The sequence below is a fragment of the Periophthalmus magnuspinnatus genome, chromosome 3 (genome assembly GCF_009829125.3).
Source record: "Periophthalmus magnuspinnatus isolate fPerMag1 chromosome 3, fPerMag1.2.pri, whole genome shotgun sequence".
Taxonomy (NCBI): domain Eukaryota; kingdom Metazoa; phylum Chordata; class Actinopteri; order Gobiiformes; family Gobiidae; genus Periophthalmus; species Periophthalmus magnuspinnatus.
Window position 1 is genome coordinate 28977137 of NC_047128.1, and position 27332 is coordinate 29004468.

At 39.5% G+C, this 27332-nt stretch overlaps 3 protein-coding genes across 3 annotated transcripts in view; 2 read left to right on the top strand and 1 right to left on the bottom strand.

Annotated features, from left to right (window-relative positions):
• The window catches only part of LOC117392878 (isocitrate dehydrogenase [NADP], mitochondrial), a 65612-nt gene that overhangs the window by 19611 nt on the left and 18669 nt on the right, over positions 1 to 27332 (bottom strand). The gene's annotated exons all lie outside the window — the stretch shown is intronic.
• rasgrf1 (Ras protein specific guanine nucleotide releasing factor 1) lies at positions 1723 to 22017 on the top strand. The gene is made up of 27 exons (XM_033989463.2): positions 1723 to 2097; positions 4891 to 4997; positions 5827 to 5974; positions 6382 to 6474; positions 6556 to 6809; positions 6898 to 6977; positions 7064 to 7257; positions 7806 to 7915; positions 7992 to 8110; positions 8418 to 8578; positions 8649 to 8712; positions 8784 to 8920; positions 9302 to 9384; positions 10365 to 10613; positions 12475 to 12845; positions 13170 to 13286; positions 14368 to 14538; positions 14614 to 14720; positions 14833 to 14945; positions 15147 to 15207; positions 15295 to 15401; positions 15509 to 15593; positions 19510 to 19707; positions 19793 to 19872; positions 19957 to 20074; positions 20170 to 20238; positions 20362 to 22017. The coding sequence occupies exons 1-27, from the start codon at positions 1822 to 1824 to the stop codon at positions 20452 to 20454; spliced, it is 3765 nt and encodes a 1254-aa protein (XP_033845354.1). The 5' UTR covers positions 1723 to 1821; the 3' UTR covers positions 20455 to 22017.
• On the top strand, positions 22592 to 26281 carry wdr76 (WD repeat domain 76). The gene is made up of 14 exons (XM_055229065.1): positions 22592 to 22710; positions 22821 to 22934; positions 23014 to 23157; positions 23907 to 23965; positions 24037 to 24148; positions 24230 to 24322; positions 24399 to 24439; positions 24514 to 24667; positions 24758 to 24916; positions 24989 to 25104; positions 25178 to 25276; positions 25359 to 25511; positions 25592 to 25642; positions 25712 to 26281. The coding sequence occupies exons 1-14, from the start codon at positions 22636 to 22638 to the stop codon at positions 25980 to 25982; spliced, it is 1641 nt and encodes a 546-aa protein (XP_055085040.1). The 5' UTR covers positions 22592 to 22635; the 3' UTR covers positions 25983 to 26281.

Genomic DNA, 27332 nt, shown 5'->3' on the forward strand with positions numbered 1-27332 from the left:
GCCATAAAAATAATCTTTACTATCAGTCAGAGTTGAGGAGAATCATCACCTCATTACCACTTCTGTCTGAGGGGGTAATTATGGGATGAAAAGAGCCCAGCAACGGACGTAAGCCTGGGGCATCCTGTCCCTAATGGCTGATGTGCTCTATGACTGTATCTATCCTGTTGCATATCTCTAATATCATCAGTGTATATTTCTCAGTAAGACCTGGAAGTATTTCAGGTTTCAAAACGTGGTTACGGTTTGTCTGTGTTATATTAAAAAGACCAAATACATGGTTTAATCAAACATCGCCTTGTCAGGATGTGTGGCCTTTATTAATGACCGCCCTCACACAAAGTGCTGTGATCTTACCTTGTGATGAAATAAACCATTGTGTGTCCTCAGACCAATATGCTAATCCAGGATTATTTATGGGTCAGGCCTAATGAGTATCATCCTTACCCTCTCAGATATGGAAATGCATCAGGAGTGGACAGTGTGGAGGGGCTTTTGTCAGCTCTGTGCCCTGTTTCATAAAAGAGACAGGACACTAAAGAACAACATGGCAAGGTACTATGCAAAAATATTCTTTAAAATATACTGCTGTTGACATTTATTCGTAGGACTTTATATTACTGTGTAACAGCATGTAACTGAATGGTAAAAGTTATAGGAGATAGAGGATTCAGTTTACATGTACTTAATGAGGAACCTTGAATTAAGTGTAGTGGAGAGTAAAGTACTATAGTAAATAGCAGGAATAAACAGATAGTTCTCAAACAAAATACTGACAAAAGATTAACTGGACTTATGTGTTAATCTTTTTCATACAAAGTGTATGGAATAATACTGGGCTGTTTCTTTAACTTTATCTAAATAAGTGTTTAAAGACAACAGTGGTGCAGTTTATGATTTTGAACCATGTTTTAACAGCGTTCCCTCATTATTAGTTTACTCAAGAGTTTTCTGGATTGATGTTTGAGGAGGCCTAGGTCTTTATTGTCCTGTTTATGTTTGTCAACAAAAACATATAGAGTTCAGGAATGTCACATAGCCTTTCCAAAACAAACAAACAAACAAACAAACAAACAAACAAACAAAAAAACAAGTAAATGAAAATGTACTGTTTGCTCCGGTGAAATGCGACTGTGAAGAGGCGGGGCCTCTCAGTTCTGCAGTTTTGAACAGGAGGAAGTCAATGGACTGGTTTCTACGGTGTCGTTTTAGAAAAATGTTGCGGTTTATAACCAACAAAATGTAAAATCATGATTTACGTTTTACTAATTGTAAATGCCTGAAAATAAGTATTTATCACCTATATATATCCATTTTATATAATTAATTTAGCCTATTTATTTATTTATTTTATTGGGATAGTGCAATATTAATAACATGATACACCATGATTGTAAACACACCGGACTGTGGCTGAAGGCAGTTTCCCTTGTCCCAAACAAAAAATACCCGAAATAATTATATTTAAAGAGGATCTAAAGAATAATATTCGTAAATGATCGTGTTTTTTTATCTTTTCATTGCGTATGGCTGTGCGTCTTATTGCACAAACACGTATGTGTGTTCCTCTATGTAAATAAACCTCTAAATAAACCTGTGTGCTGGTCTGAGTTACTGTCCAAGGTGCTGAAATCTGCCTCAGGTCACGTGACTGGACTTCCTCGCTCGAAGTGAACGCGGAGCAGAGCTGTATGTGTGCGCCAATGCGCGTGTGTTTGGACACTTCAGTCCTCATGATGAGCGATGAAGAAGGCTCTCCTAAGACGCCGTCCGTCTCACTGTAAACGAGGAGGTATGCTCGCTCCGCGCTAAGCCCACAGAATGCAGAAGGGCATGAGGCTCAATGACGGCCACATCACCTACCTGGCGCTTTTAGCAAAGAAGGACGGGACCAGGAGAGGCTTCTTGAGCAAGAAGAGCTCCGACAACACAAAATGGCATTCAAAGTGGTTCGCTTTGTTGCAGAACATGCTTTTTTATTTCGAAAATGACTCGAGTTCACGACCCTCCGGACTGTACCTGTTGGAAGGATGTGTGTGTGACAGGGCACCGTCTCCCAAACCTTCTCTGTCAGCAAAGGAATGCCTCGAAAAACAGGTAAAACACTCCGCTTTGCGCAAATCACCACAGGGATCACCAGAAACAAGAGCGCTGCTGGCTTCACTCACTCAAACTTGTGTTTTACATTTCACGCCAAAACAACATTCTCTTTAGGTTGGATTTATGGGGTGCCATCTACACAACGTTAATCGTTTTTAAACCTGCATCCAGCATACTATTCATAAACACCCAGTTTCCCAAAGACGTTTGCATTAGTTCACTTGACGTTTGCTGTTACGTAATGGCGTCATATTAACTGATTGATTGTCTCATTTCTGTACTAAAATAGCCTCTCAGCCAGTCTATGGCTCAGCCTATTTAAGGTTTTTCGTGGATGCAGTATCTTGGTTGTTACCATGCCAGATACAATGGCTTGTGCCACAATTATTGTCCTCGACGTCTGTGCGCCTGTTAAAGTTTTAAGTGCAGCCAAACTTTGGCGGTTGCCATCTTGCGGAGGAGAGCTGCCCCTTCCCCGTCGATTTGACGTATTGATTTAATTCTTGTCTTGATATTAATAGCATCCTACCTTGGCAACTGCGTCTCCCTGTTTGGACGGTATCGGCATGGTTCATTTTAAAGCAGCTCATAAAACCAAGATTGTAACAGAAACGAATCAAATTGTGCCCTTTCTACTGCCCAAACCGCGATGCTTTTGTTCATGTTCGCTGAAATAGCATCTTGCACGAAAAGCTTACCTTGCAAATCCTTTGGCTGTTTCTCAAGGTAAAGCGTTAGCTTTCTCAGTGTGTACCCTTTTCATTCTGCCAGCCTAAATGTTGCATAAGAGTAGGCCTACAATATCAGTTACACACCTGAAGTAGGCTAGTATAAAAAACAGATATATTCAAACAAAATCTGGTACCTTTTAATGTCAAGTTTGATTGTGTGATCCTCTTACACCACTCTATGTTCATTTGTCATCACTCCTCATATTTCTGCTGATGATGTTGTTCCTGTTGTCCTTGGAGATAAACACTGGGCCATTTTATTAGCACTAAGGTAGACCAGCTCCAAATGCATGGTATGAAATACACCGTGTGACATCTACACTGACAGCTGCTCATGCAGACTTCCCCAGTAAATGCAATTCAGCAGTGAATTAAGCCTCTTTGAAAGGTTGGTTACTTTGTCTTTCTGCACATGTTCAACATTACTTCTCCCAATTTTAGTGGATTTACTGTGTGAGAGTCACTATATTGGTATATCTACCAATACTATTGACCAAGAATAATTTTTGGTTCCAAATCTAAGCCACCTACAAAATGGCTTAGTCGTCCTCTGTGACAAAAAAGTGTGAATTTCACATTTTTTCTCCCCCTATTGCACAGCAGCTGTTTGTGGTTGTGCGCAGTCTTCCTATTTGTGTCAGAAGAAGGAGGAGGAGTGGCCAGGTGAATACCCCATCTTATCTGTGTGTGACAGAGTCAGGGACAATGCAGCGAAAAGATGCCAAGCCGACTGCCACCTTGCAGGGCTGAAGCACTTTTTATAGGCTCAGTCCTGAAAAAGGCGAAAAGCAGGTCTCTTCCTTCCCTCGCGCTCTCCTCCATCTGCCTTTGGTGCGTTCTTATTGTATTTTTTGGAGTGTTCTACTTTTTAAAATGTTCTTATTCCCTATTTAGAAAGGCAAGCTACGTTTAAGCCCACAGTTACCATGACAACCCCTATTTGCATCTGAAAAAGTGCATTTGAAGGGGCCAACAAAATGTGCTGCAGCATGCCTTGGCAGTGTGCTTTAGTTAACAAATGTATCATGTGCGAAAAGTGAAGTTATGGAATATTAACTGTAAGACTGCCTATAAAAATTATGTGTGTCTATCATGGAAGTTTCATAAGGAACAATGCTATTTTTAGTTGCAGCTTACAGTTCTAAGTCACAGCCAGGATACGGCATAAAATCTAGACCTGTAAAATATGTGTGTCTTAACCACAATATGATTTAAATATTGATGAAATGAACAGTTCTTCTTCATGATATGTTCGAGAGCCTAATCAACTCAGACAACTGTATTATTTAGAAATTGCTGTAGCTTAACACCAAATACAAAATGTGCCTTGTTTTGTGTTATACAAGAATTTTCTGTGATGTGCTGTCTCACTCACAGAGATAATAACTCTAAGGCATAAATATAGCGACATAGAGCTAAATTTAGCTGCCTAAAAGGCTTGACACACCAGCTAACAGGAAGATGGAGATGGGGAAGACATTATTGACAAGTGCCCATTCTGCCGCTCATCAGGAAATATGGAACATTACTCCCCAATCAGAAACTATTTGCTCGTGGCATTTGAGAGGGATGCACAAATCCAATATACTGGATTTCCGACGGTCTATTTACAATACATCAACGTTATATAATGCCATCTAGGCTACATCAACAATGGACAAACTGTGAATACTATTATCAAATTGACTACCATTTTAACCACAAACATTCAAACGGTTTTTATCATATAGTCGAACAGCAGCCTGTAACATCAAAGAGTTTTCAGTCCATGTTAGCTGGTAAAAAGGGAAAAGGACCCAACAGGGTGTAATGAATCACAAGGACAGCACTACCAAACTGAACCAAACAAAGCATCAGCGGAAAGTCTCATCAATTCAGAGGTGAGTTGCCAGGTTACAGAGAGAATGCACAGAGGTTTTGTAATGGCTCCCAAAGTCATTTCCCAAAGGATCCTCAGTCCTTATTTACTAACAGCAGCACGTCTCACAAAGTCCAAATGTTTATGATGCAAAATGTAGGAAATACATTTGATATGATGGCCTTTCTTTTGTTTTTACAGTACTACTTCATTATCAGTTTTAACCATGACAACCAGAAGGCTTTGGAGCTACGCACAGAAGATGTCAAGGACTGCGATGAATGGGTGGCTGCAATCACACAGGCCAGGTATCTCAAACATATGATGTCTACGTCACATAATATTTATAATGGATTTAACACAAGTTGACCCTGCTTTAGTGATTGGAAGGGTAGAACTCTGATATCACAAGTCAATAATGTGACCATTACATTGAAAATATGTGTTTTAGTTTAGTAACGTTCACCTAAAAGCTTGTTTGCAAACCTGGAAAAATAACAAAATCAAAATAACCCATTGGCTATGTAATTAATTATGTAAGAAGACAAATATATACTGTACATAGTTATAACATCAGAATATTTTGACATTTATTATATGATATTAAATTTTTTTGTTCTCTTCATCTGTAGTACTTTGATAATGAAGGAATTGTCCCTCCAAGAGAGTCATGAAAGCCAAGCAATGCAATCGCTCAATGTCCACAGTGTGCTCTTGTATGGTGAAAGGTCAATTGATTAGACTTATTGAAGATTACATTGATTAAGGCTCACGCAAAGAAGGAGCTTTTACTGTATAATAGTATCAAGCTATAGGCATCCAACATATGGTACATTTATTGTTTTGCCATTTTATTTGCAATTATTCACATTTAAGGATCTCAGGAAACTTGACAACATTCAGAATATTTCAATTATTGTGTGCATACTATAATATATATATCCAACATTTAAATGTGAATGATTTCACACTATTTTGTGATTCTACCCATTCTATTGGAGAATAGATTGCACAAGAGTAACCTGCTGGTTGACATAGGGCTTGTGATGCTGCTCAGAGGTGTCTAGTGTGTGAGAGATCTATTGAAAGCTCACCAAGCATGTGTTAATGATGTCGTTACAATGTGCGTTTGTATAGTTACAGAAACCTGGCTACTGAGCATGAGACCCTCATGCAGAAGTATCTCCATCTACTCCAAATAGTGGAGACAGAGAAAACAGTTGCCAAGCAACTTCGACAACAGATAGAGGATGGAGAAATCGAGATAGAGCGGCTAAAATCGGAGGTAACTTACCTTGTAATGTTTTATGTTTGTAACACCTGTGTGCGTATATCAGAGCAGTGTGCTATACCTGTGAAGAGGTAAGGCTAATGTAGTCACATACAGAGTTCTGGTCTAACCTTGGCAGCCTCTTGGTTTGTCACGACTTATCAACAGTTTATTTTTGCCATCAGAAGTAGATCAAATGCTTTTATGTGTTAATGGATAGCCCCAACTGAATTACATTTCAATATGTATGAATCAGCCTCATTTGTAGCTGATACTGCATAGTGCACCTGAAAAGGCTTTCACTTTAACATCTCATTCCTCAAGCACTCAATTTTGAGCAAGTTTGAGTTGTTTATCCACCACACATTTACATTTACTTTTATTTTAGAATCACATGTTTGTGTTTGTCTGTTCACAAACAGATTGCTGGTCTACTCAAAGATAATGAGAAGATTCAGTCTAACCCAGAGGTACCGCCCAGTGATGACGATACAGAGATCAAGAAAATCAAAAAGGTCAGGTGATTTTTTGAAAAAGTGACTTGAAATTATTTTTTATTTTTAGCATTAATAACAAAAATAAATACAAAATCACAGGTGCAGAGCTTCCTGCGTGGCTGGATTTGTCGGAGGAAGTGGAAAACTATTATCCAGGACTACATCCGATCGCCTCATGCTGAAAGCATGAGAAAGAGAAACCAAGTTGTGTTTAGCATGCTGGAGGCAGAGGCAGAATATGTCCAACAACTTCACATCCTCGTCAACAACTTCCTCCGACCTCTCAGAATGGCCGCTAGCTCTAAGAAACCTCCAATCACACATGATGACGTCAGCAGCATCTTCCTCAATAGGTGAGTAATCTAAAAAGCCTTACACACTATAGAAACTTATAGATATAAATCATGATTGTAATGTCTCATAATCTCATTATGTGTTCAGTGAGACCATCATGTTTCTACACCAAATCTTCTATCAAGGCCTAAAGGCCAGAATAGCCAGCTGGCCCACGCTGGTGCTGGGTAATCATTTAGTTTGGAATGGATTATGAAGCTTGTGACCTTAACTCAGTTTGGATCTAACAGTTTATATGTATTTTGTCTCCCAGCTGACCTGTTTGACATTTTGCTGCCAATGTTAAACATCTACCAGGAATTTGTAAGAAACCACCAATACAGCTTGCAAATCCTGGCACACTGCAAACAAAACAGAGACTTTGACAAGCTTCTAAAGCAGTATGAGACCAAACCAGACTGTGAGGAGAGGACCCTGGAAACCTTCCTCACATACCCCATGTTTCAGGTAGTTTTCTCACTTTAAAGTGCATAGTAATGAAGTGTTTATTGTTTTATTGTGCCATTTTGTCCACTGTGTCGTCTTTGCTTGTAAAAAGTAGAAATACCAAGTGGTATTGTTTCTAAAAAACAAATTTAAAACCAAAGACTGATTTCCCCTTTCCCATATCTAGTATAAGGTATTTCAATTGCAATCTGTTTTAATTACTAACCAGACTTTTTTTTTAATGCCTGGTTTGTTTGTCAACATTAAGGGTTGTTTCACACTACTGAGTTGTTAGTTAACATGTCTGCCTCAGGGCAAAGGGAATTGTGGGTTTAGCTCAGGGCCAACTACCAGCATTTTTTGTGTGAAGTCAGCATGCACTCTTTGTGCTACTATTGGCAGTTATTTGGGTATTCCTGATGTAGGTGAATTGGAAAATCTAATATGCCCCGCACAGAATGAATGTAATGGTTTCTTCTTGTTAAGGGCTGGCTATTAGAGAAAGCTAAATACATCAATAGTTAAATACACATTTCTACTTGCCGTTAAATCAATCTTATATGTTTAAGATTCCTCGGTACATCCTTACCCTCCATGAACTGCTGGCCCACACACCACATGAGCATGTGGAGAGAAACAGTTTGGATTATGCCAAATCCAAACTCGAGGAACTTTCCAGGTAAATTAAATCCTACAGTTCTCACTATAAAATGTTTATTTGTTGTGTGTACCACCTGCATGATTTGTTCCTTCAGAATTATGCACGATGAGGTGAGTGAAACTGAGAACATTAGGAAGAACCTGGCTATTGAGCGGATGATTATTGAAGGTTGTGAGGTGCTGCTGGACACCAGCCAAACATTTGTCAGACAAGGTAAGACGCATTGAAGACAAACACTGTGCACACACATTGAAATAAACAAAGTATTTCTATGACCCATTTCTTTTACCACTGGTTAGTTTCTTGACCTGAAGTCTTTTGTCGAGATCTGATAAGATGCTTGACAACAAAATAAAATCAAATGTGTTTTCTTGAAGCCATTTGCACTTTCACATGTTTTCTCACCCAGATGTTCAACACCTACCTACAACTCTGTCAACATGTGAAGAATATCATTGAACCCCATCACAGGCACATTACCCGTATCTAAATTCAAATGAGATTCTTGTTTCCAATGCAGGCTCCTTGATACAAGTGCCAATGAGCGAGAAAGGAAAGATCACGAGAGGTCGCCTGGGTTCACTGTCCCTTAAAAAAGAAGGTGAAAGACAATGTTTTCTCTTCTCAAAACATCTCATTATTTGCACAAGAGGCTCAGGAGGAAAACTTCATATCACAAAGGTACACAGTAAATTCATTATAAAGGTTATCAAATAAATACAAAACCTACTAAAGAGATATTTTTCTACAGAATGGAGTGGTCTCTCTGATAGACTGCACATTGTTGGAGGAGCCAGAAGGGACAGATGACGAGTGTGAGTAAGACTAATAATAATTCAAGAAGAAACTGTGGTACAATCTACAAAACCCTGTTCATTGTTTACAGCAAAAGCAGAGCCAAAGGACACAGAGCATCTAGATTTCAAAGTCATGGTTGAGCCAAAAGATGGGCAAACGTACACAGTCATTCTGGTGGCTTCATCCAGACAAGAAAAGGCAGCGTGGACCAGTGATATCAGCCAGGTAAAACAGGAGTTACGTAATGATAAGAGATATGAAGTTTACGTTTAAAATAAAATAGAAATTTCTGTTTGACTTGCCTGTGACTAAAATGTAGAAGGGCATGGTGCTGGCAAAAGTCAGTAGGATCAAAAACAACATTGTATACAGAGAAGTACTAGCGAATAGTAGTACGTTTTAACTGTCTAGCCACTTCCTAATCTTCAAATAACTCACTCCATGAATACTTCTCTCTGCATTGTGCATAAAATCCTCATAATCTCTATCAAATTAGTTGACTAATAAAAACCTTGATCGACAAAGATACATTTTGACCAATTTATCCTTGTAAACGACTAAAGGCAAATAGCCAAATGAATATTACCTTGTTTTTTCTTCTTACAGTGTATAGACAACATCCGGTGCAATGGGCTGATGATGAACGCCTTTGAGGAAAACAGTAAAGTCACTGTCCCACAGATGATTAAGTAAGTAAAGGGCCACACAACCACGCACAACAACTGTGTTACAAATGTACTAGTGTTGGTGAGTTCCAGGTGACTCGTACGGGGGCAGCTAAAATGAAGATTGTTTCAGTGTAGATATTTGTTGCAGTGATCTGGCTCAATATTGGGTGTTTGTTTTGAAATAACTATTTAATCAAAAGGTGCCGTAAAGACTGACAAAGGGACCAAAGATACAGACTCGGGAAACAGTTCCACCGAGTTTATTTGCAGATACAGGAATGTAAATGAACGTAGACAGAGCAGACAGTTGGGAGCGGTGTCGTATGGAGTAGTCTTGGAACAGGTCGTGGGTCACAGCGTCAGAGGCTGGGATGTTCATACTGGTCGTGGAGAGGTGGGTGCAGAGTGGTTCCAGGGAGCGGGATCGCGGTGGATACGCAAACAAATAAACCAGAGCATGACGTGAAGAAAAAACGGAAGATGATTTGGCCCAGAGTGTCGGGTCCCCAGTCCTTTAGTACTCACAGGTGAAGGTTGAGTCTCCGCCCAGCTCCAAGCTCAAACACAGAAGGGAGGGGGTAAAACAGCACAGAGCACTCCAAAAACCCAAATCCTGACAAAAGGAGAAACTGAAACTGTTGTTAGTTAATTTATGACGTCATCACATTGTAGAATCCAGAATCTAGAAAGTACCAATTATATATATGCCCAAACAAACCAAATGTAATGATATGTGGAAGTGAAATGAACATTTTTACATAACTGACTTTGTGATTAATATTCATTGTTATTGTTATTTATATTCTAGTATTGTTGAATAATTTGACCTACTTTTCTTGTTTTTATGTATCCTACAAACTAATAGCAAATCTGGGTTGTTATTGTTTTAGGATGGATCAATTTTAGCTCAGCCCTGACTTTATCATTAATAACAGTTCGATCTACTCTAGCTTTTAACAGAAGTAAACCAGTCTGTTCTAACCTCGTGGCTTCCTCTGCAGGTCCGACACGAGCTTGTACTGTGATGATGTGGACATTCGCTTCAGTAAGATGATGAACTCGTGTAAGGTGCTGCAGATCCGCTATGCCAGTGTGGAGCGTTTGTTGGAGCGGCTCACAGACCTGCGTTTCCTCTCCATTGACTTCCTCAACACTTTCCTGCACTCTTACCGCGTGTTCACCAGCGCAGATGTGGTGCTAGACAAGCTGATCACCATCTACAAAAAGCCCATTAGTGCCATACCAGCACGGTAAGACCCACAGCTTTAAGTCTTTACCACAATGGTGACTTGAAATTATAATCATTATTGTCTTATCTGCAAGTAATATGAGGTGAAATTATTTAAAGCAACACCATGTAACTTTCTGGAAGTGGCACCTGCATGTTTCCTTGGAAATAGAAGATTAAAGTCTTATTGCAGAACATTGTTGATGGAGGAAGATACGTTTTATGTCATATTGTGGAATTTTATAGTCAAAGGAACAACATTTCCATGGAGACATGCGGGTAGCGACCTTCCTCCAGTCCAAATAAAAGATGTAAGCCTTTGCATGTTTTTATAGTGGAATTAAAACATCTTTAAAATAAACTTTTGTTTTAGTCTGTTTTTGGGTAAAAAGTTACATGGTATGGCTTTAAAAGATTTTCTACGAGTTTTCTCTTTTGCTTATATATTTTTTGCTGCACTTCAGTTGTTCATTTAAGTCAAGGCTGGTATCTGACAACTTCTGACAGTCAAAATAAAGCAATAGCAGCAATAACAGTTATAGTAATGCAGTTTTCTATTTAAAGTTATCACACTGCATATTGCACTAAAACTATTATAAACTATTAATAGTAAATAAGGTCAAACAATAACTCTGCTGATCTTTAAAAAATCGCTGCAAGTGCATCCTTTCAACTGTCAAAACTTTTCATAGACTTTAGTTTAAATCATGTACAAATTGTATTTATGGATGCAGCAACAGTGATGGTGCAGTAAAAAGGTGGGACTTCCGAGTGTCTGGCTTTTATCTTTGCTCTCTCGTGGACTTGGTGTAGCAGCCCATTATGCCATCCCAGCCGGTTCGAGTGAGGAGGGACCAGAGGCAGCGCGGGGTCACAGCAGCCACGTCTCACTGTCTGTCTTCTGTCCACCATCACAGTTAATTGGGTGCACACCTGCTTCTCTCTCCCACTCCATCCCTCGCTCTTTTTGCCTCTTCTATTTTCTGGCTTTTATTTGCCTTTCCACAAGTCTGACCATCCCTTTCTTTGCTGCACTGTCACCATGGCAACCTTTCACTCTGCGGCAGGACCCCACCCTCTCCTTGTCTTCTCCCTCATTCCCTCTCTCCCATCATCTGCAGCGGCTCTACGCTATTAAATATTGATGGCAGTGTTTTGCACCCAGATCCTGCTTCTCCTGTCCCGTTCATTTTGGCTAATTATCTCCCCTAGTCCTCACTTATTATGGAAATATTTTTCCTTATGATGGATTTTCTCTCTTATTTTCACTTTACATTATTTGTCCTTCATTTTAATTCAAATTCTACCCATTTTAATTGTCTATGTCTTCCTTGGTGAGGAGACACAACAAGACCAGTTTAACGCAATATGGAACTGGAGGCTTCCCACTCGCCCACTCAGAACCAGCAGCAGACACTGTGGTGGAATCCACTTTAATGCTCTTTCACACCCCGCCCTCCCTGTGCTTTCACCCCCATCCTATGTGTGTGTTGGACCTCTTCTCCCCTCACTCGCTCCATCTCGATATCCCTTTCTTTCTATTCTGTTCCTCTCTCCCCATGTCTCTGTGGGCCTCTCCTGGGCTGGTTGCTGTTGGCAGCACCCGTGCCTCCCACACTGTCACTTGACATGCTATTTATAGGTCTTCAGAGGGGGTGGCTCTTAGTGCAAGGAGGATGCTGTCTTAAACAATGTAGCTTAAATAAAAGAGGCAGGGGCTCCCAAAGAGCCCTGTGGTAAATGTGCTCCCTCCCTGCTGTTTTAGTGCAGACACCCAGTCCACTATTTAACCCATTATCCCCAGATGTAAGTTCTCGTTATGAGGATTTTGATTTCAAAAGCCTTCATTTTAGTAAAAAAAAAATCACACTCTGTTTGTGCAGTTCCTTGGAGCTGTTTTTTGCAAGTAGCCAGAACAACAAACTCCTGTACGGCGAGCCACCCACGTCGCCTCGTGCCAGCCGCAAGTTCTCCTCTCCGCCTCCTCTCTCCATCACCAAGACGTCATCACCCAACCGCCGGCGCAAGCTTTCTCTCAACATCCCCATCATCACAGGGGGCAAAGCCCTCGACCTGGCCGCACTCAGCTGTTCCCCCAACGGCTATGCAATGCACTCCACTATGTCCCCCTTTAGCAAAACATCCCTCGACATCAACAAGCTCTATGTGTCCAGCACCATGGCCAGCAAAATCCCAGATGAGGGGGAGCCTAAGTCTGAAGGCAAAGCTGAGGAGTCTGTCCTCAACAAGCAAGGTCAGAACTGTTGTCCAAAGGCACTTTCTGTTTTAATGAGCGTCGTGTGTACAGCAACATGAATCTTACAAGTCCACTATGAGATGCTTATTTAATATATGCAGAGCTTCTGCCTTGTTGACTTCAGAGTGTTTTCCCATCTGGCCAATAATCTCCCAATAAAATGCTAACTCTAGAGTAATCATGTTTTAATACATTATTTTATGGAGTAATATGTATTAGTAATAGTTGAGTGTATTTAATGTAATACTTTGACTTGCCATTACAAAAAGCCCAAATTGTCTGCTTTCTGACAGCATTTTTGTGTTATTTTTCTCTGTCCAGATCTATCAGTGAGGGAGGAGTGTGATGAAGACCCGGGTCAGTGTGAAGAGGCTGAAGCAGAAATGTCTCCTCCAAAGTCGCCATCAACCCCCAAGAATGTCAAGTCCAAAAACTCTGGTATGAATGTCTGCTGTTTAATCATTCTAACATTTGAAATCTTTCAATAGATGCTTTTGTATTTCCATTCAGTTGATTACTAAATAGCTCATTTCAGAGTGGGGTACAATCGACTGAGTAACAGTAACAAGTACAGTGCATTATTAGCAATACCCATTAATCTCTTGACAGTGATTATTTCTAGATGAATTAATTTCTAATATGGATGAGGAGGTCTTGTTCATGTACCTTAACAAAGTCTTAAAGGTGGTATTTGTTTAACAGCTGCAAAATACGAATTATTTTCTTTGTACTTTTTCAGTGGAAAATGTGACATATTGAACTGAATGAGTTATGAATATAGTTGAATACACAAACCCATGAAGAAACTTATTTTAGTTCTGCCTATGACAAGTGTAACCATGGCCAAATAAGGTGTTGAGGGAAGCCACCCACAGCCTCATGGCCCTCCCCATTGAACGCAGAGAGGGAGAAACCACCCGTAGGTAGTCAAGCACAATACATCCCTAGTGAGCTCTCTTCCCACGGTGCTAGATACAAGGGAAGCCAGTGCTTTGTGGGAGTAGGTGGAAGGAAACCTTGTACCTTAGCAACCATGTGCGTGTACTTCGATGCCGCCCCCATATGAACAGAGATGAACAGAGAAGGAGGGAGAGCGAAGGAACAAGCATATACCTCAAGCTTCAGGACATAATGTGCTGTGGGTCCGCGTTAGCACACTGTTGCCCTCCTCTGGTCAACTATGTATAGCACTTTGAAAATCCACCATACAAAAAGGTTTCATTGTCACTAAATGGTATATATCATGCTATCATACGCCATGGACAAAATTCCCTTATATATTAGAGCATTTATTTATTTTAAATGATAATATTATTGTCTACACAGTTAATAAAAACTGAACAATATTACTGAATCAATTAATAGCCTATAACATTACATAACATTGGGGTCTGAATTTGAACTGCCCAAAATAGACTAGAATACATTTTTAATAATTGATGTACTATGCACTCCTCTATGACTTCTAAAATATTAATATAATAACTCAATATTTATATATGTGTGTTTCTATTTGTAGAGTTTTCCCTGTTTTCTTTCAACAACGGTATGGTAGTATCATCGTGTCGTGAGCTGGACAACAACCGCAGTGCCCTTTCAGCAGCCTCAGCCTTTGCCATCGCTACAGCAGGTGCCAACGAGGGCACACCAACCAAGGAAAAGTACAGACGCATGTCCTTGGCTAGCACAGGTCAGTTATTTATGAGATACTAAACCCATCTGAGCCCAATCTACATACGAGTGTCTCATTCTGATCACCTTTCAGGTTTTCCTACTGACCAAAGGAATGGAGACAAAGAGTTTGTGATCAGAAGAGCTGCGACTAACCGAGTCTTGAATGTACTGCGTCATTGGGTCTCCAAGCATTCACAAGTATGTGATCTTTCATTTTTTTAAGTTTAACTTCATCTAGTTAACTGATATCATTCTTATTATTTTGTAACTTTGTGAGTGCTGTTTAACCTTTGTCATTGTTCATCTCTAGGACTTTGAGTTGAACACAGAGCTGAAGATGCGGGTAATTGGCTTCCTGGAGGAGGTGATGCACGATCCAGAGCTCCTGACACAGGAGAGAAAGGCTGCTGCTAACATCATTAGGTTGGTAGGCAACTCACTGCATTAGATATGGTATTATATTATAGGATTGACTGAAATAAATATTTCAATGTATAAAGTTGTGTATGAAGAATGGGCCTGAGAGAGCATCTGATGTAAAAGCTATGCAAAGAATAGATTTTTAATAACAAATTTGAACTTAAAAGCTGTATCAAATTTTTTATCATACATTTTTGCACCCAGGACTCTGACCCAGGAGGACCCAGGAGACAGCCAGGTCAGCCTGGAGGAGATAATACAGACGGTGAGGGAAACACTGTGAATGCTTTAAGATATGAATACTGCAGACATACTGTAGAATACTATTTTGTTTTTACATTTTGTTTCTCAGGCCATGGAAGACAGTAAAACGGAGCCGTTTGAAAACCACTCAGCTTTGGAGATAGCAGAACAACTCACTCTTCTGGACCACCTGGTTTTTAAAGCAATCCCATATCAGTGAGTATTAGCCTTAATGTTTCATTCTTTGTTTTTACCCAAACTTAAAAATAGATAGGGAATGAACTGGATTATGGGAAATCTTACTATTCTGACTATTTCCACAGGGAGTTCTTTGGTCAGGGCTGGATGAAGGCTGACAAAAATGAAAGAACACCGTACATCATGAAGACAACAAAACATTTTAATGATGTAAAGTAATTTTTTTCATTGGATATTGACATATATTATATGTTATTATTAGGGCTGTCAATTTTTGCATGCTATTATCGCATTAATGCATTTATGCATTTTTCCTTAACGTAAATTAATCGCAAGTTAATTTTGGCCATCAGTGCACTCCAACTTCAGCAGAATTTGAGGAGACAGTTCATATGAAAAACAGAGCACCATGGAGGTATAAAAAGATTTTAAGAAAAAGATCGATCTATCTAGCAGTGGCGTGTGGTAACTTTTATAGGTAGACAAGCAGACTTGGGATCAATATTTAGTCGATAACAATTTAATAACAACACATTTTCTACAAACTACACTGCAAATTAGTATATTTATTTTTACTGACATATTAATTTGAAGTGAAATTAGAGAAGCCTAAACCTACATAGTTTATTAATATTTGTATATATTGGACTGTATTTGACACCCTGTCTGTACAAACAGGGCTAGTCAGTGGGCCATTTGTTTCTTCACAGATTTGTCCTACTCCTACACTTTATTTATGGAGCTGAGCCTTCAATACTATTGTTATCAATGCAATTATTATTATGCATCTAGAAACAATATGAGTCACACATGTCAGCTCTACAGATGTGTTATACGCTTACTATTCAAAATGTACATCCATGAAGAGATCACAACAAACAACAACAGTGGACTGGTCAGACAGGTGCATTTATAATACAGCGTCATGTGTCACAAACATCACCTTAAACACAGCTCTGTGTTAGAACTGCACTGCTCCATCCTTCATTTCACACAAACAAGCCCTGAACTAGCTCACTGTTTGTTTAAATGAGTGCCTGTATCTAATCACTAGAAACGTAATGCTAAAAGCAAGTTATTCTTAAACACAAGTGTTGAAAGTTGGCGCTGCTGTTGTCTCCTGCTGCACATGCGCACTCACTTGACACCGATTCCTCCATGGTTTATCATGGGGTTTATTCAGCGCTCTTTGAGCCTGCTAAAACAGCCTGCTGGCCGCTCTGCATATGTTGGGAGTTTGGTCTCCGTAGCACAGGACAACAACACAAGCTACTGGTTGTTTTCACAATTCCCAGGATTCTTCCTCCATAGACCACTTTGTAGCACTCCTCTGGAGTCGGCTCCTCTGAAGCAGAGCCAAGTGCCCTGCTCACACCACCTGGAGCGCATGTGGAACATGCTCCGGAGGGAGTGACTGTACCGTGTCACATGACCAGACACAAACACAATAAAATTCAAGAGTTTTAATAAGAAATCAGTGCTTCTACAAACAAAAAGTATTAAGAGTCTTTATGTGTCAACAGTCATTAAAACATGTGAATAATGAAGGCCAAGTGAATCTGTTATCTGGTTATCTAGGCTGATTGTTAAGTAAATAAATGCACAGCCTAAAACATCTTTGGATGATAATTTTATCCCCAGTCTCCCTCTGAAAAAAATATTTTGCTCAATTTGTTGCATTTGTCCTGATTTGAATTCAATCAATCTAAAAACAGTCTTATCTGCAGCAAAATATTCAGTTTTTGATTGTGCGGCAGTCATTTTACTAAAATGCATTTTACTGCTTAAATATAGTTTGTAAAAATGAAAGTTGCAGTGCATTGTGAGCAATTTCAAGCGCTCCAAGGTGGCCAAGGATGTGCATCCTTGGTGAATGAGCCAAACGGAGGAGTCGAGTGTGGAGGATGGGGGGCTTTGGAGGACACCACTTAGTGGAGCTCTGATAACGTGGATCCCTCCGAAGTGGCTCAGAAGCCGAGGATCCTGGCAATTGGGAAACAACAAGTGAGACGTTCGGAACAGCGCTTGATGCAGTGTGCTCAGTGGCCAATAGGGTGTACTAAAGGACACCATGACTTCAATCATGCTTCAAACAGGCAAAAACAGTGAGGGGAAAACGGGCTTATTGGGATATATTTCAAAACTATTTAATTATACTTTTCACACGCTGGGTCTGTAGTAGAGACCTGCAGCTGGCAGCATTGACGTGACCTCGGGAGGGAGCGGGCACTCAGACCTAAACTGCTTTAGTCCCGAGTCCCAGTCATATCCCAAATGACAGAACTGCAGGTCAGAGCCGTCACAGCCAGAGCACCAATACATCTCTTTAGTACACTGCGGTGAGACCATAGATCTGTGGATGAGACACACAGCACACCATGAGGGGGTGTGCGAGTGTGTGTCCACTCTCTGCCATGGGGAAGAACAGTCTATGGGAAAGCAGGAGAGAGGAGACGAGAGGAGACCTCTGGCCAGTGTCAGGTGGATGTATTATTACAACGCTTTGAACCCAGTAAGTAAAACTAAGCAACGCTGGTGAAGCAATTGTTAAACTAACTTGTGAGTGAGATTTGTGAGATTTGTAGAGTGGGCGTGACTTTGATATGAATGCGCCTTTTGGTGCTGTGTATTTTCCTGCTCTAAACAGTCAGGGCTGGGCAGAAAGTTAAGTACAGAGGGGCATGTGTGGCGACAGCAGCACTAAAGCGCTTCAATTGTGAGCTCCCCACTCTCTTTTGACCCAGTTTTATTATAATCCATGAGCGTAAATGCATAGTTTGATAGCATCTCTTAAATCTGTCAATAGTTATCCATGAAACCCAGTGCAATACTAATCTGAAACTCCTCTGAGCCTTTTTGTGAAAGAGTCAGACATTACCACTGCCACTGTGCAAACAACGCAGGAGGATCTGCAGAAGAGACAGTTGATTAAACAGATGTCAATTAGTTAAACTAATGAAAAAATCCCATAGGCCTAGTTTTGATTTTACAATCTTCTAGTAAGATGCATTCTGTTAAACTATTTGCAAATGACTTGCTTATGATAAAAATGATAATGTGGAGTAAGTATTTATCCTTCAAACCCATTGACTCATTGACACATTGACAATATTCATGACCAATAGGGATAATGAAAATACACTTGTAAACAATAGTTAATAGTTAGAATACGTAAATATAGGGATTGTGGACCACATCACGTCTAAAAATACTCAAACATTTGAGTTGCCTAGAATCTCTTAAAATGCATCAGAATGCAGGAATTACTGTTCCCTTTTTTTATTTCTGGGGGAGGACCCCCAGACCCCCTTTAGGAGGCTTTTATATGTCACAGGTAGAAACGCCCCTGGTGAGCACAGGTAGAGCGAGGCTCCGGGTCAGACTGGGCTCTGCAGTGTGTGTGTGTGTGTGGGTGGGTGTGGGTGTGTGTGGGTGTGTGTGTGTGTGTGTGTGCGTGCGTGCGCGCGCGTGTGTTCCGTCCTTATAAAAGCGCTGCTTTGTCCCTCCTTCTCAATGCTAAAATCCCAGAGCACATTTGTAAAATGCGTGGTCTCTCCTCTCATGTCGTTGTAAATATCCAAAACAAAAGCTTTCCAAAAGTACGAGAACTTCTACAAGTTCTGCTGTTTAAATGTCAAGGCTCCGCTTGTTAAAGCTCTCTTCATTAATGTCTCTTACACAATAAAAGTCTGTGTTTATTCAGAGTGTTGTTGTGAAAGAGTCAGACAGAGAGTGAGCACACTCCTGTTGAACACTTGACAGTGTTTAATGAATGAGACATATCAGTGATTACTGCGACACATTATTACAGTGATGGATGAGATAAGATATTTTTTCCAAAACACATTTCTACATGGTATTTATGCTTAAAATGAAGTCCTTAGTAAAGTAAGCAGTAAGAAAAGAGAAAACACAGCAACAAACAAACATAAAAAAGCCAAATGTGCCATTAAAACATACATTTAAAATGGTCAGCTTAAATGCGATTAATCGTGAGTTAACTCAGGACAATTATCGATTAATCATGATTGAACATTTTAATTGATTGACAGTCCTAATTGTTATACATATACACTATTGGGTGCTTCTCTTTCCTTAAATAACCCTGTGTTCTTTCTTTCTTTAGATTAGTAATAGGATCGCCACAGAGATCTTGCACTGGGATGATGTGAACATGAGGGTGGCTGTGATCGAGAAGTGGGTGGCAGTAGCTGATATCTGCCGCTGTCTCCACAACTACAACGCTGTTTTAGAGATCACATCTTCTCTCAATCGCAGCTCCATCTTCCGCCTCAAAAAGACCTGGCTCAAAGTCTCCAAGCAGGTACTTGTGTGTTCTTCAGTCCTAGATTTAAGAATAATATACAGTTTTGTACACTTAAAATATTACTTTTAATTCTATGTTCTAGACAAAGACTGTCATTGACAAGTTACAGAAGCTGGTGTCATCTGAGGGACGATTCAAAAATCTCCGAGAAGCTCTAAAAAAGTATGTGGCCAATGAGCCTGAAGATTAAATGTAAACACATTTAACACTGTATTAAGACATTACTGACATCTTTGTTTTTCTCAGCTGTGACCCTCCCTGTGTCCCTTATCTGGGAATGTATCTGACCGACCTGGCTTTTATTGAGGAGGGAACACCCAACTACACAGAGGACAACCTGGTCAACTTCTCAAAGATGAGAATGGTAAAAGCACAATTTGTTGTTAATATATTTGTTAGTTAAATTGGTGAACTTAATAAAAATATGTTTAACTTACCCATATAACATTTCTTTTGTAGATTTCACACATAATCAGAGAAATACGTCAGTTTCAACAAACTGCTTATAAAATTGATCATCAGCCAAAGGTTAGATTTTCTTTTTTATTTGAATTTTATAGATGCATGCTTTTTTGTTGGGCTTATTACTAATCTTAAGTTTGGGTGTCATACATATAATAGATGAAAGCTGATAGTGTTTTATGGTTGTAGGTTGCAAAGTACCTGCTGGACAGCAGTACAGTGCTGGATGAGGAAAGTCTGTATGAAGCATCTTTGAAAATAGAGCCCAAAACTGCATCATGAAGATGAATGCTGTGTCTACCTTCAACTGAAAATAATACTTAGTTTGCAGCTTATTAGCTTCACCAAATGGACTAATGCACATAATACAACATGTCTGCAACAGCCTATTGTTTCTTAATATTACTAAAGACTAAGTCTTTTTGAAGCCTGTATTTTATGTTACTGATCACATTATAGATGGAACAGGAAACAGTAAACTCACATGTGTTGCAGACATGGTGTGTTAGGCGAGTGTATTTCTAATAACCTAATAACTGAGATGACATCATAATGTACATATTATATTATTATTTGTATTGATCACAATAGACTGTGCTCTCCTAGTCTGTGCTCCCTAATGGACCTGTTATGTATAATTGTTAGAAACCTGAGTAGTCCCACAGATGTTTTATTTATTTATGGAGAGACTATTTGTCTTAAATGCCTATTTAATTTGAAACAAGAGCAAAAAGTTAAAGAACACATACAGTGGATACTACTGTATATTTAGTCCTAAGGGGAAAGTGCAAAATACAGAAACATATAGCTCAAGAATAAAGCTACTTCTTATGTTCAAATGCTTACCCTTAAGACAGGAGTGGCATAGTTTTTCCATCAATTTGACAATGTGATTACTTGTTTAAAACAAGCTTTTCATATTGAAGCTTTATTCTTTAACCAGTTCAAATATGTATGTTTTATGTGAGCACGGAACAAAAAGGCTTAAAGCTAAAGTACTACTGGGTCTATATTTCTGTTTGAACAAAGGTGTTTTCATGTTTTACTTTTCCAGTGGGCCACATGTTGTATATATACTGTATAAGCACCAGATAATGTATGTAGCAAATACTCTCAACATTGAGCCACTTTAGAAAGTTGAATTCTTAGAATGGGGGCATTTTTTTTTTCTTTTGTTAACCCACTTTGGCCAGTGCATTATGATTTTTGCCTTATTACAAAATTGATTATATATACCACAGTTTAAAAACTATTTTGTTCTACAAATTGCCAACGAAACAGAAGTGTGTGCTGTGTACAAATTGTACAGGCAGTCTGAAGCTTTTCCTAACGTGCAATGTGTTGAAAACATACATATCTCTAGAAATGTGTTATCCTTATGATTGTTCAACTCTTTCTATGTACTATACTTTAAATCAACTTATAAGTGTAACACATTCTGTATCCTGTCTATTCAGATGTTTCAGCAGGAGCTATAGTAGTAATAATGTGCTTATTCTTTGAATATTTGTATGTATTTTTTACTGGCTTTGTATAGAAAAACTAAAGCTTGAGTGGCAGGCATGTGCCACTTTGACGTGTTGAAATCAGATCTATATAGAGCAGTATGTGTACTGTATTTAACCCTCTCCTTGCACACAAATCCTACCCTCCACAGGCACATCTGATGTTTGCAGTGAGCAATACCCAGTGCAATGACAAGTATCTTTAACTCTATCTCAACAGCTTGAGTAGTATTTCCAGTTTTGTACAAAAGTGTATTCTTTCCTGATTACCTCTTGTTAATAAATCTATTCTTTCTCAGGGGGAGAAGTGCTTACTTATGTTGGCTTGTGCTTGACTCAGAAACACAGCAACTATAGGCCTATGTATGACCGATATAGGACAATCTCTTCTTTTATAGGCCTACACACAATTTGTTATCACATCAATTATTTTGTGAATTATTGTGACACCATTGTGAATAAAAGGAAGTAGGCCTGTATGAGAGCCTATGTGTGTCATTTAAAAGGAGAAAGATACTTCACATTTATGTTTAGCATTAATAGAGCCCATTTGCAAAAGTAAAATCACAAAAACTCATCTACAAACTAAATGGGAAGTGGTCATCCTGTCGTTGTGTCCTTGGGCAAAACACACACTGCATGTTAATAAACGCGGTGTTTGAGTAAGTGATTGATGTGCTTAGCTTTGTTTAGCGCCAACTAAATAATCCCTTTCATAATGATTTTGTTGTTGCGTAACTCTACCACAAGAGGGCGCCATTTCAACAATTCTCAAAGAACCTCCCCCAGTTGATTGACAGGGAAACAAGCCAATCACGTGTACAGCTCCTGTTGCACAATCGGCGTAGTTAGGGCGGGAGTTGTGAGTTACCAAAGCACCTCGCGGCGGGTGTAGAGCGCTCATATCCGCGGTATTTTGGGTTCCTTCATTTTATTTGTGCAGCACCTAAGCTTGTATATGCACACAAGCTCAGAAGTGAGTGAAGCGGACGTCAAAATGCCCACCAAACGCAGCAAACAAGAGGCTGTCATGGTGAGTTAAACTTACAAATCCATGTTGTTTGAGACTGATCATCAAACTTTACCGGCTAATGATGATGCTTCCCGATGCACGGCAAAGTTATTATGATTGTCTTTTTCTAGGATCTGACCCCAGAGAACCCAGTGAGGCGTTCATCTCGTCAAACCCTGGTTGCTAAACGTCTTGAATACTCCCCAAAAGAAGAAAAGCCTGTCGAGACTCCCCGAAAGAAAATGGTGAGTTTATACGTTCATTTATGCATCTATTCACGTTTGTAATATGTATGTACCTCACTGGATATAGTTTAATCCACAGAGGCTCGAGTTGCACAGTGAAACAACACAAAAGCACATCAAATCTGAAGAACAAACGAATGAGGGGCTGTCAGCTTATGAACTGGAGCGTCTGGAAAACATCAAGAAGAATCAAGAGTTTCTGTCTTCTCTGAACATTTATAAGGTCCATATTACTAACACTGGTATAATACAGGCCCAAAAGTCACTGACAGATGAAAAAAACTCATAACTCTTTTGTTTCTAAATATTTTTCATTTATTTTTTCAGAGCATTTAGAGCTACTCTTCTGACATTAATATGAGCAAATATAGCACCTCATTGTAGAGTGGTATTTTGAGTAACATGGATCAAATTCAGAAACCCAGCGGTGTTGCCGTCGATATTTTAATACTAGAGATGCCCCAAGCATAAATGCCATTAAAGGAATAAGTTGTTTTCAAAGACAGGGGGCAGTATGTGATCTCCACAGACCTGACTAGTCCTGATTTCGAGACCTGACCAGTCCTGATTTCTTCCTATGGGGTTATCTTAAAGAAAACGTGTTTGTGAATAAACCTCAGACAATAAATGACTTAAAATGTAATATCAAGAATCAAATAAGAGCCATAAGCCTGGAAATGCTTTAAAATGTTATGCAAAGTGTGTTGGATCTATTCAATGTGAAACTGAAAATGGTCGACACTTAAAAAACATTTTTAAAAATTTGATCATTTTGACTTCCCCTAGTTTAAGTAGTGATAAGTTCAAGTGTAAGTGAACAATTATAACCGTGTATATTGCCAAAAATCTCGGAAGGTTCAGTTTACCTACTGCTAAAATAGGAGCTATTGAAGATTTAAAAGTGTCAGTGACTTTTGGGCCACCCTGTACTAGAGATAACTGCACTACACTGAGACTCTATCCTTTTGTTAGGTTTCAGAGGAGTTAAAACAGTCTGTGCGACGCAAACCCACCAACAAGGGTTTAAAGAGGTATGTTTTTAAAAATAATAATAAAAAAACGTGTTCAGATCACTTTAGATTGCTATGACGCCTTCTTACAGGTCACCGACTGTTACACGTGAAGTGCTGCCTCCTCGCAGGTCCAACCGACTCCAGAATATAGAGGCTGCCCAACTTGAGTTGCCGAAAGTAATATGTGACCCTGTCGATATGGTTTGTATTTGTATTTAGTTTCGTATTTTTGTGTGTATTTGCAAATATCAGTTTTTGTTTTTGCTTTTTTTTTTTTTTCAGCCTCCCCCCAAAAAATCTGGCCCTCTTCCTATGCACCCAATCAACATGAGTGAAATCGAACTGCCTGAGCAACTCTTGAAGATTTGGACTGAGGTCAATATTTTCAGACATGATGGCAATTTCAAAATGTGGGAAAAAAAATTTTTATAACCTGCATTTTAATTTGCAGAGCTCAGCAAAAGAAAAGCTTAAACAAATGGAACTTAAACAGTAAGAACTTTAGTTATTAAAGATGAGGAGAGCTGACAGATTTAACTATTAAGGTATTTACGTTTGCACTTAAGGTACCGCTCTACACTTTCAAAAATGAAGATAACCAAGGACAACGTGGCCAAAGTGGTTAAGAAACGCATCTTCTCTGCTGCATTTCACCCAAGTTCTAGCAACATATTAATGGCAGCAGGTGACTATTCGGGCCAAGTTGGACTTTGGAGTTTGGTAAGGAGTTGATCTCTATTTAAAGCATAGTGCATTTAAATTCAGTGCAGTTTTGTACATCTTAGTTTTTGTTTGTTTTTGCTTCCACAGTCTAGTACATGGGGTGACGATGGTGTTCTCTTGTTTGAACCACACTCTCGTCCGGTCACTTGTATGGCATTCTCCTCGGCAAATCCCACATACTTTTTAAGTACCAGCTACGATGGGTCAATGCGGCGCATGGATGTTGAGAAGGCTATGTTTGATGATGTAAGTATCAAATGTGCTCAAGGAAGATTTCCTAAACCCAGATATCATATTTTGGTGTAATTGTTCATTTAGGTGTATGATGTTGATGATGGACTCAAGACCTTTGACTTCCTGTCACATGACTGCATGAGTGTTGTGGTTGGTACCTGGTTTGGGGATATTGCGTTTGTTGATAGGCGAACTCCGGGGTAATGCCATTCTCCAGGATCAGTCATTGATCAGTTATTCAACTTCTTAACCACTGTTTGTTTTTTCCTGCAGAAACACTCATGAGTCTCTGCACAGACTGGACACCAAGACCGTGCGCTGTGTCAGTGTGCACCCATTACAGAAGCAGTACTTCGCTGTAGCAGAGAGCCAGTATGTACTTGTTTTCTCTACTTTTTTATTAATAAATACTGATAGTGACATTGTTTTTTTTTTTAATTTTTTTCCCCTGTAGGTTTGTTAATATATATGACAGTCGGTTTATGAAGAAGTCTAAATCTACACCAGTTTGCCAGCTCATGGGCCACTCCAAAAGCATAACCAGTGCTTATTTCTCTCCTAATTCGGGTAATCGCATTCTCACCTCTTGTATGGATAACTATATAAGGTAAGACTATATACATATGTGGAAATAGGGCTCTGATAACCTTCATACAATGTCTCTGTTAACGTCTTTCATTTTGACAGGATATATGACACATCTGCCACTTCTAAGGCGCCTTTACTAAAAACCATCAGGTACAACACACATAAAACTGCATTTGAAGCAAAAGAAATGTATGATCTTTCTAACATGTTCTTTTTCAGACATGACATGCAAACAGGCCGGTGGCTTTCAAAGCTGTCCGCTGTTTGGGACCCTAAACAGGAGGACTGCTTTGCGGTGGGATATCTGTCCAGGCCGCGATGTGTGCAAGTGTATCATGAGAGCGGCCAGCTCCTGCACACTTTCTCAGATGAGGAGAACCTCTGCACAGTGCAGTCAGTAGTCGCCTTCCATCCCACCAGAAGTGTCCTCATGGGGGGCAATTCCTCTGGCCGGCTGCATGTCTTTGCTGGACATACGGAGAGTCTATAAGTATTAACACTGTACTCATTGCGCTTTCTTTTTTTTTTTTTTTTGTCAAATGAAATCTAAAGATGCTGTCTTGTTTACCTTTTTATTTTTATATATAAAATCTGCAAAAATCGTATTAAACCCTTTGAGGATAGGATTATCAAAACAATGTACTATCACCTTTTAAAAGATGAGTTTTTTTTCGTAGATATTTAGGACCTGAGTCCTTGTATCTGTTCAAATAGTTTTTACAGATGTTTAAGTTATGTTGATGTTGATTTATTTACAATTGTTATTTAAAATAAAATTTTTAAGAACATTTGTAGCAACTTTTCTATTGCAAATTCCTCAACCTTATTGCTTTGCTTGTGATGTTCTAGAGTATGGTATTAAATGTGTCTATCCTTGGAGACAAGTGACACCAGCAACCTCACGTTTTGCTGCTCATCCAAGCTGTTTCTTCAGTTCTGGTCAGATTCCTGGACACTGTCTTATATCTGAAGGGAGGAGCTAACTACAGTAAAACTAACACACCTATTTGTTTATGCTTTGTTAGTCAGGTCTATTGAACTACTTGAAGTGTGAGCAGTGCCTGAGTCAGTTCAGGCCCTTAAGGGGTGCTCTCACATCTATTAGCACATCTGCTGACTACTTGTTTTTCTTTTTTTGAGTTAGGTCTGGAAATGGAGTTATAAATTGGAAAGACTATCCATCTTTGAACAGGAATGGCTTAGACATCATTATTCTACTAACAAAACATTACCTCTTTAACTTCCCTCTCAAACCATTTCTTTTCTTTGGCTAAGATCTGTACTTCACATCTTCAAGGGAGTGGTTATTGGCTTTGAAATGATGTTCTGCAGACTGGGGTCCTGAGCTGCCCTTGCGACAGTGTTGGTCCATTCTCTCATGGACTGGATGTTTTATTTCTCGTATATAATGCTCACTGCAGTCTTCTCTACAGTGCATGGAGTAGACCACTTTGCTTTGTTTGCTTTGGGTGAACCAGTTTAAGTCTTAAAGTGTTTGTAGGTTTGAAATAGACCGTGATTTCATGCTGTTGACATCAGTTGTGTAGGGAATAGTTACACCTTTTCTCCTAGGTCCTCATTCTCTGCTTCTTTCACTTTTCCCTCTGTGTTTAGGGGAGCTTCTTAGGGGAACCTTTCCAGTAGGAACCTCTTGAGCCCTGTGTTGTAATGTTCAAATAACTCAGAGTTTGTGCTGCAGTGGATGGTCTGCATCGAAAAGCAGGCATTGGTCGGCGTGTGTGGGCTTCTGGAAGACTTCTGCCTGTAGTCGCCAGTCCTCTCCTGTAGACACTATACAATGTAAGAAGGCCAATTTGATCTCCTCAATGCAAAACAAATA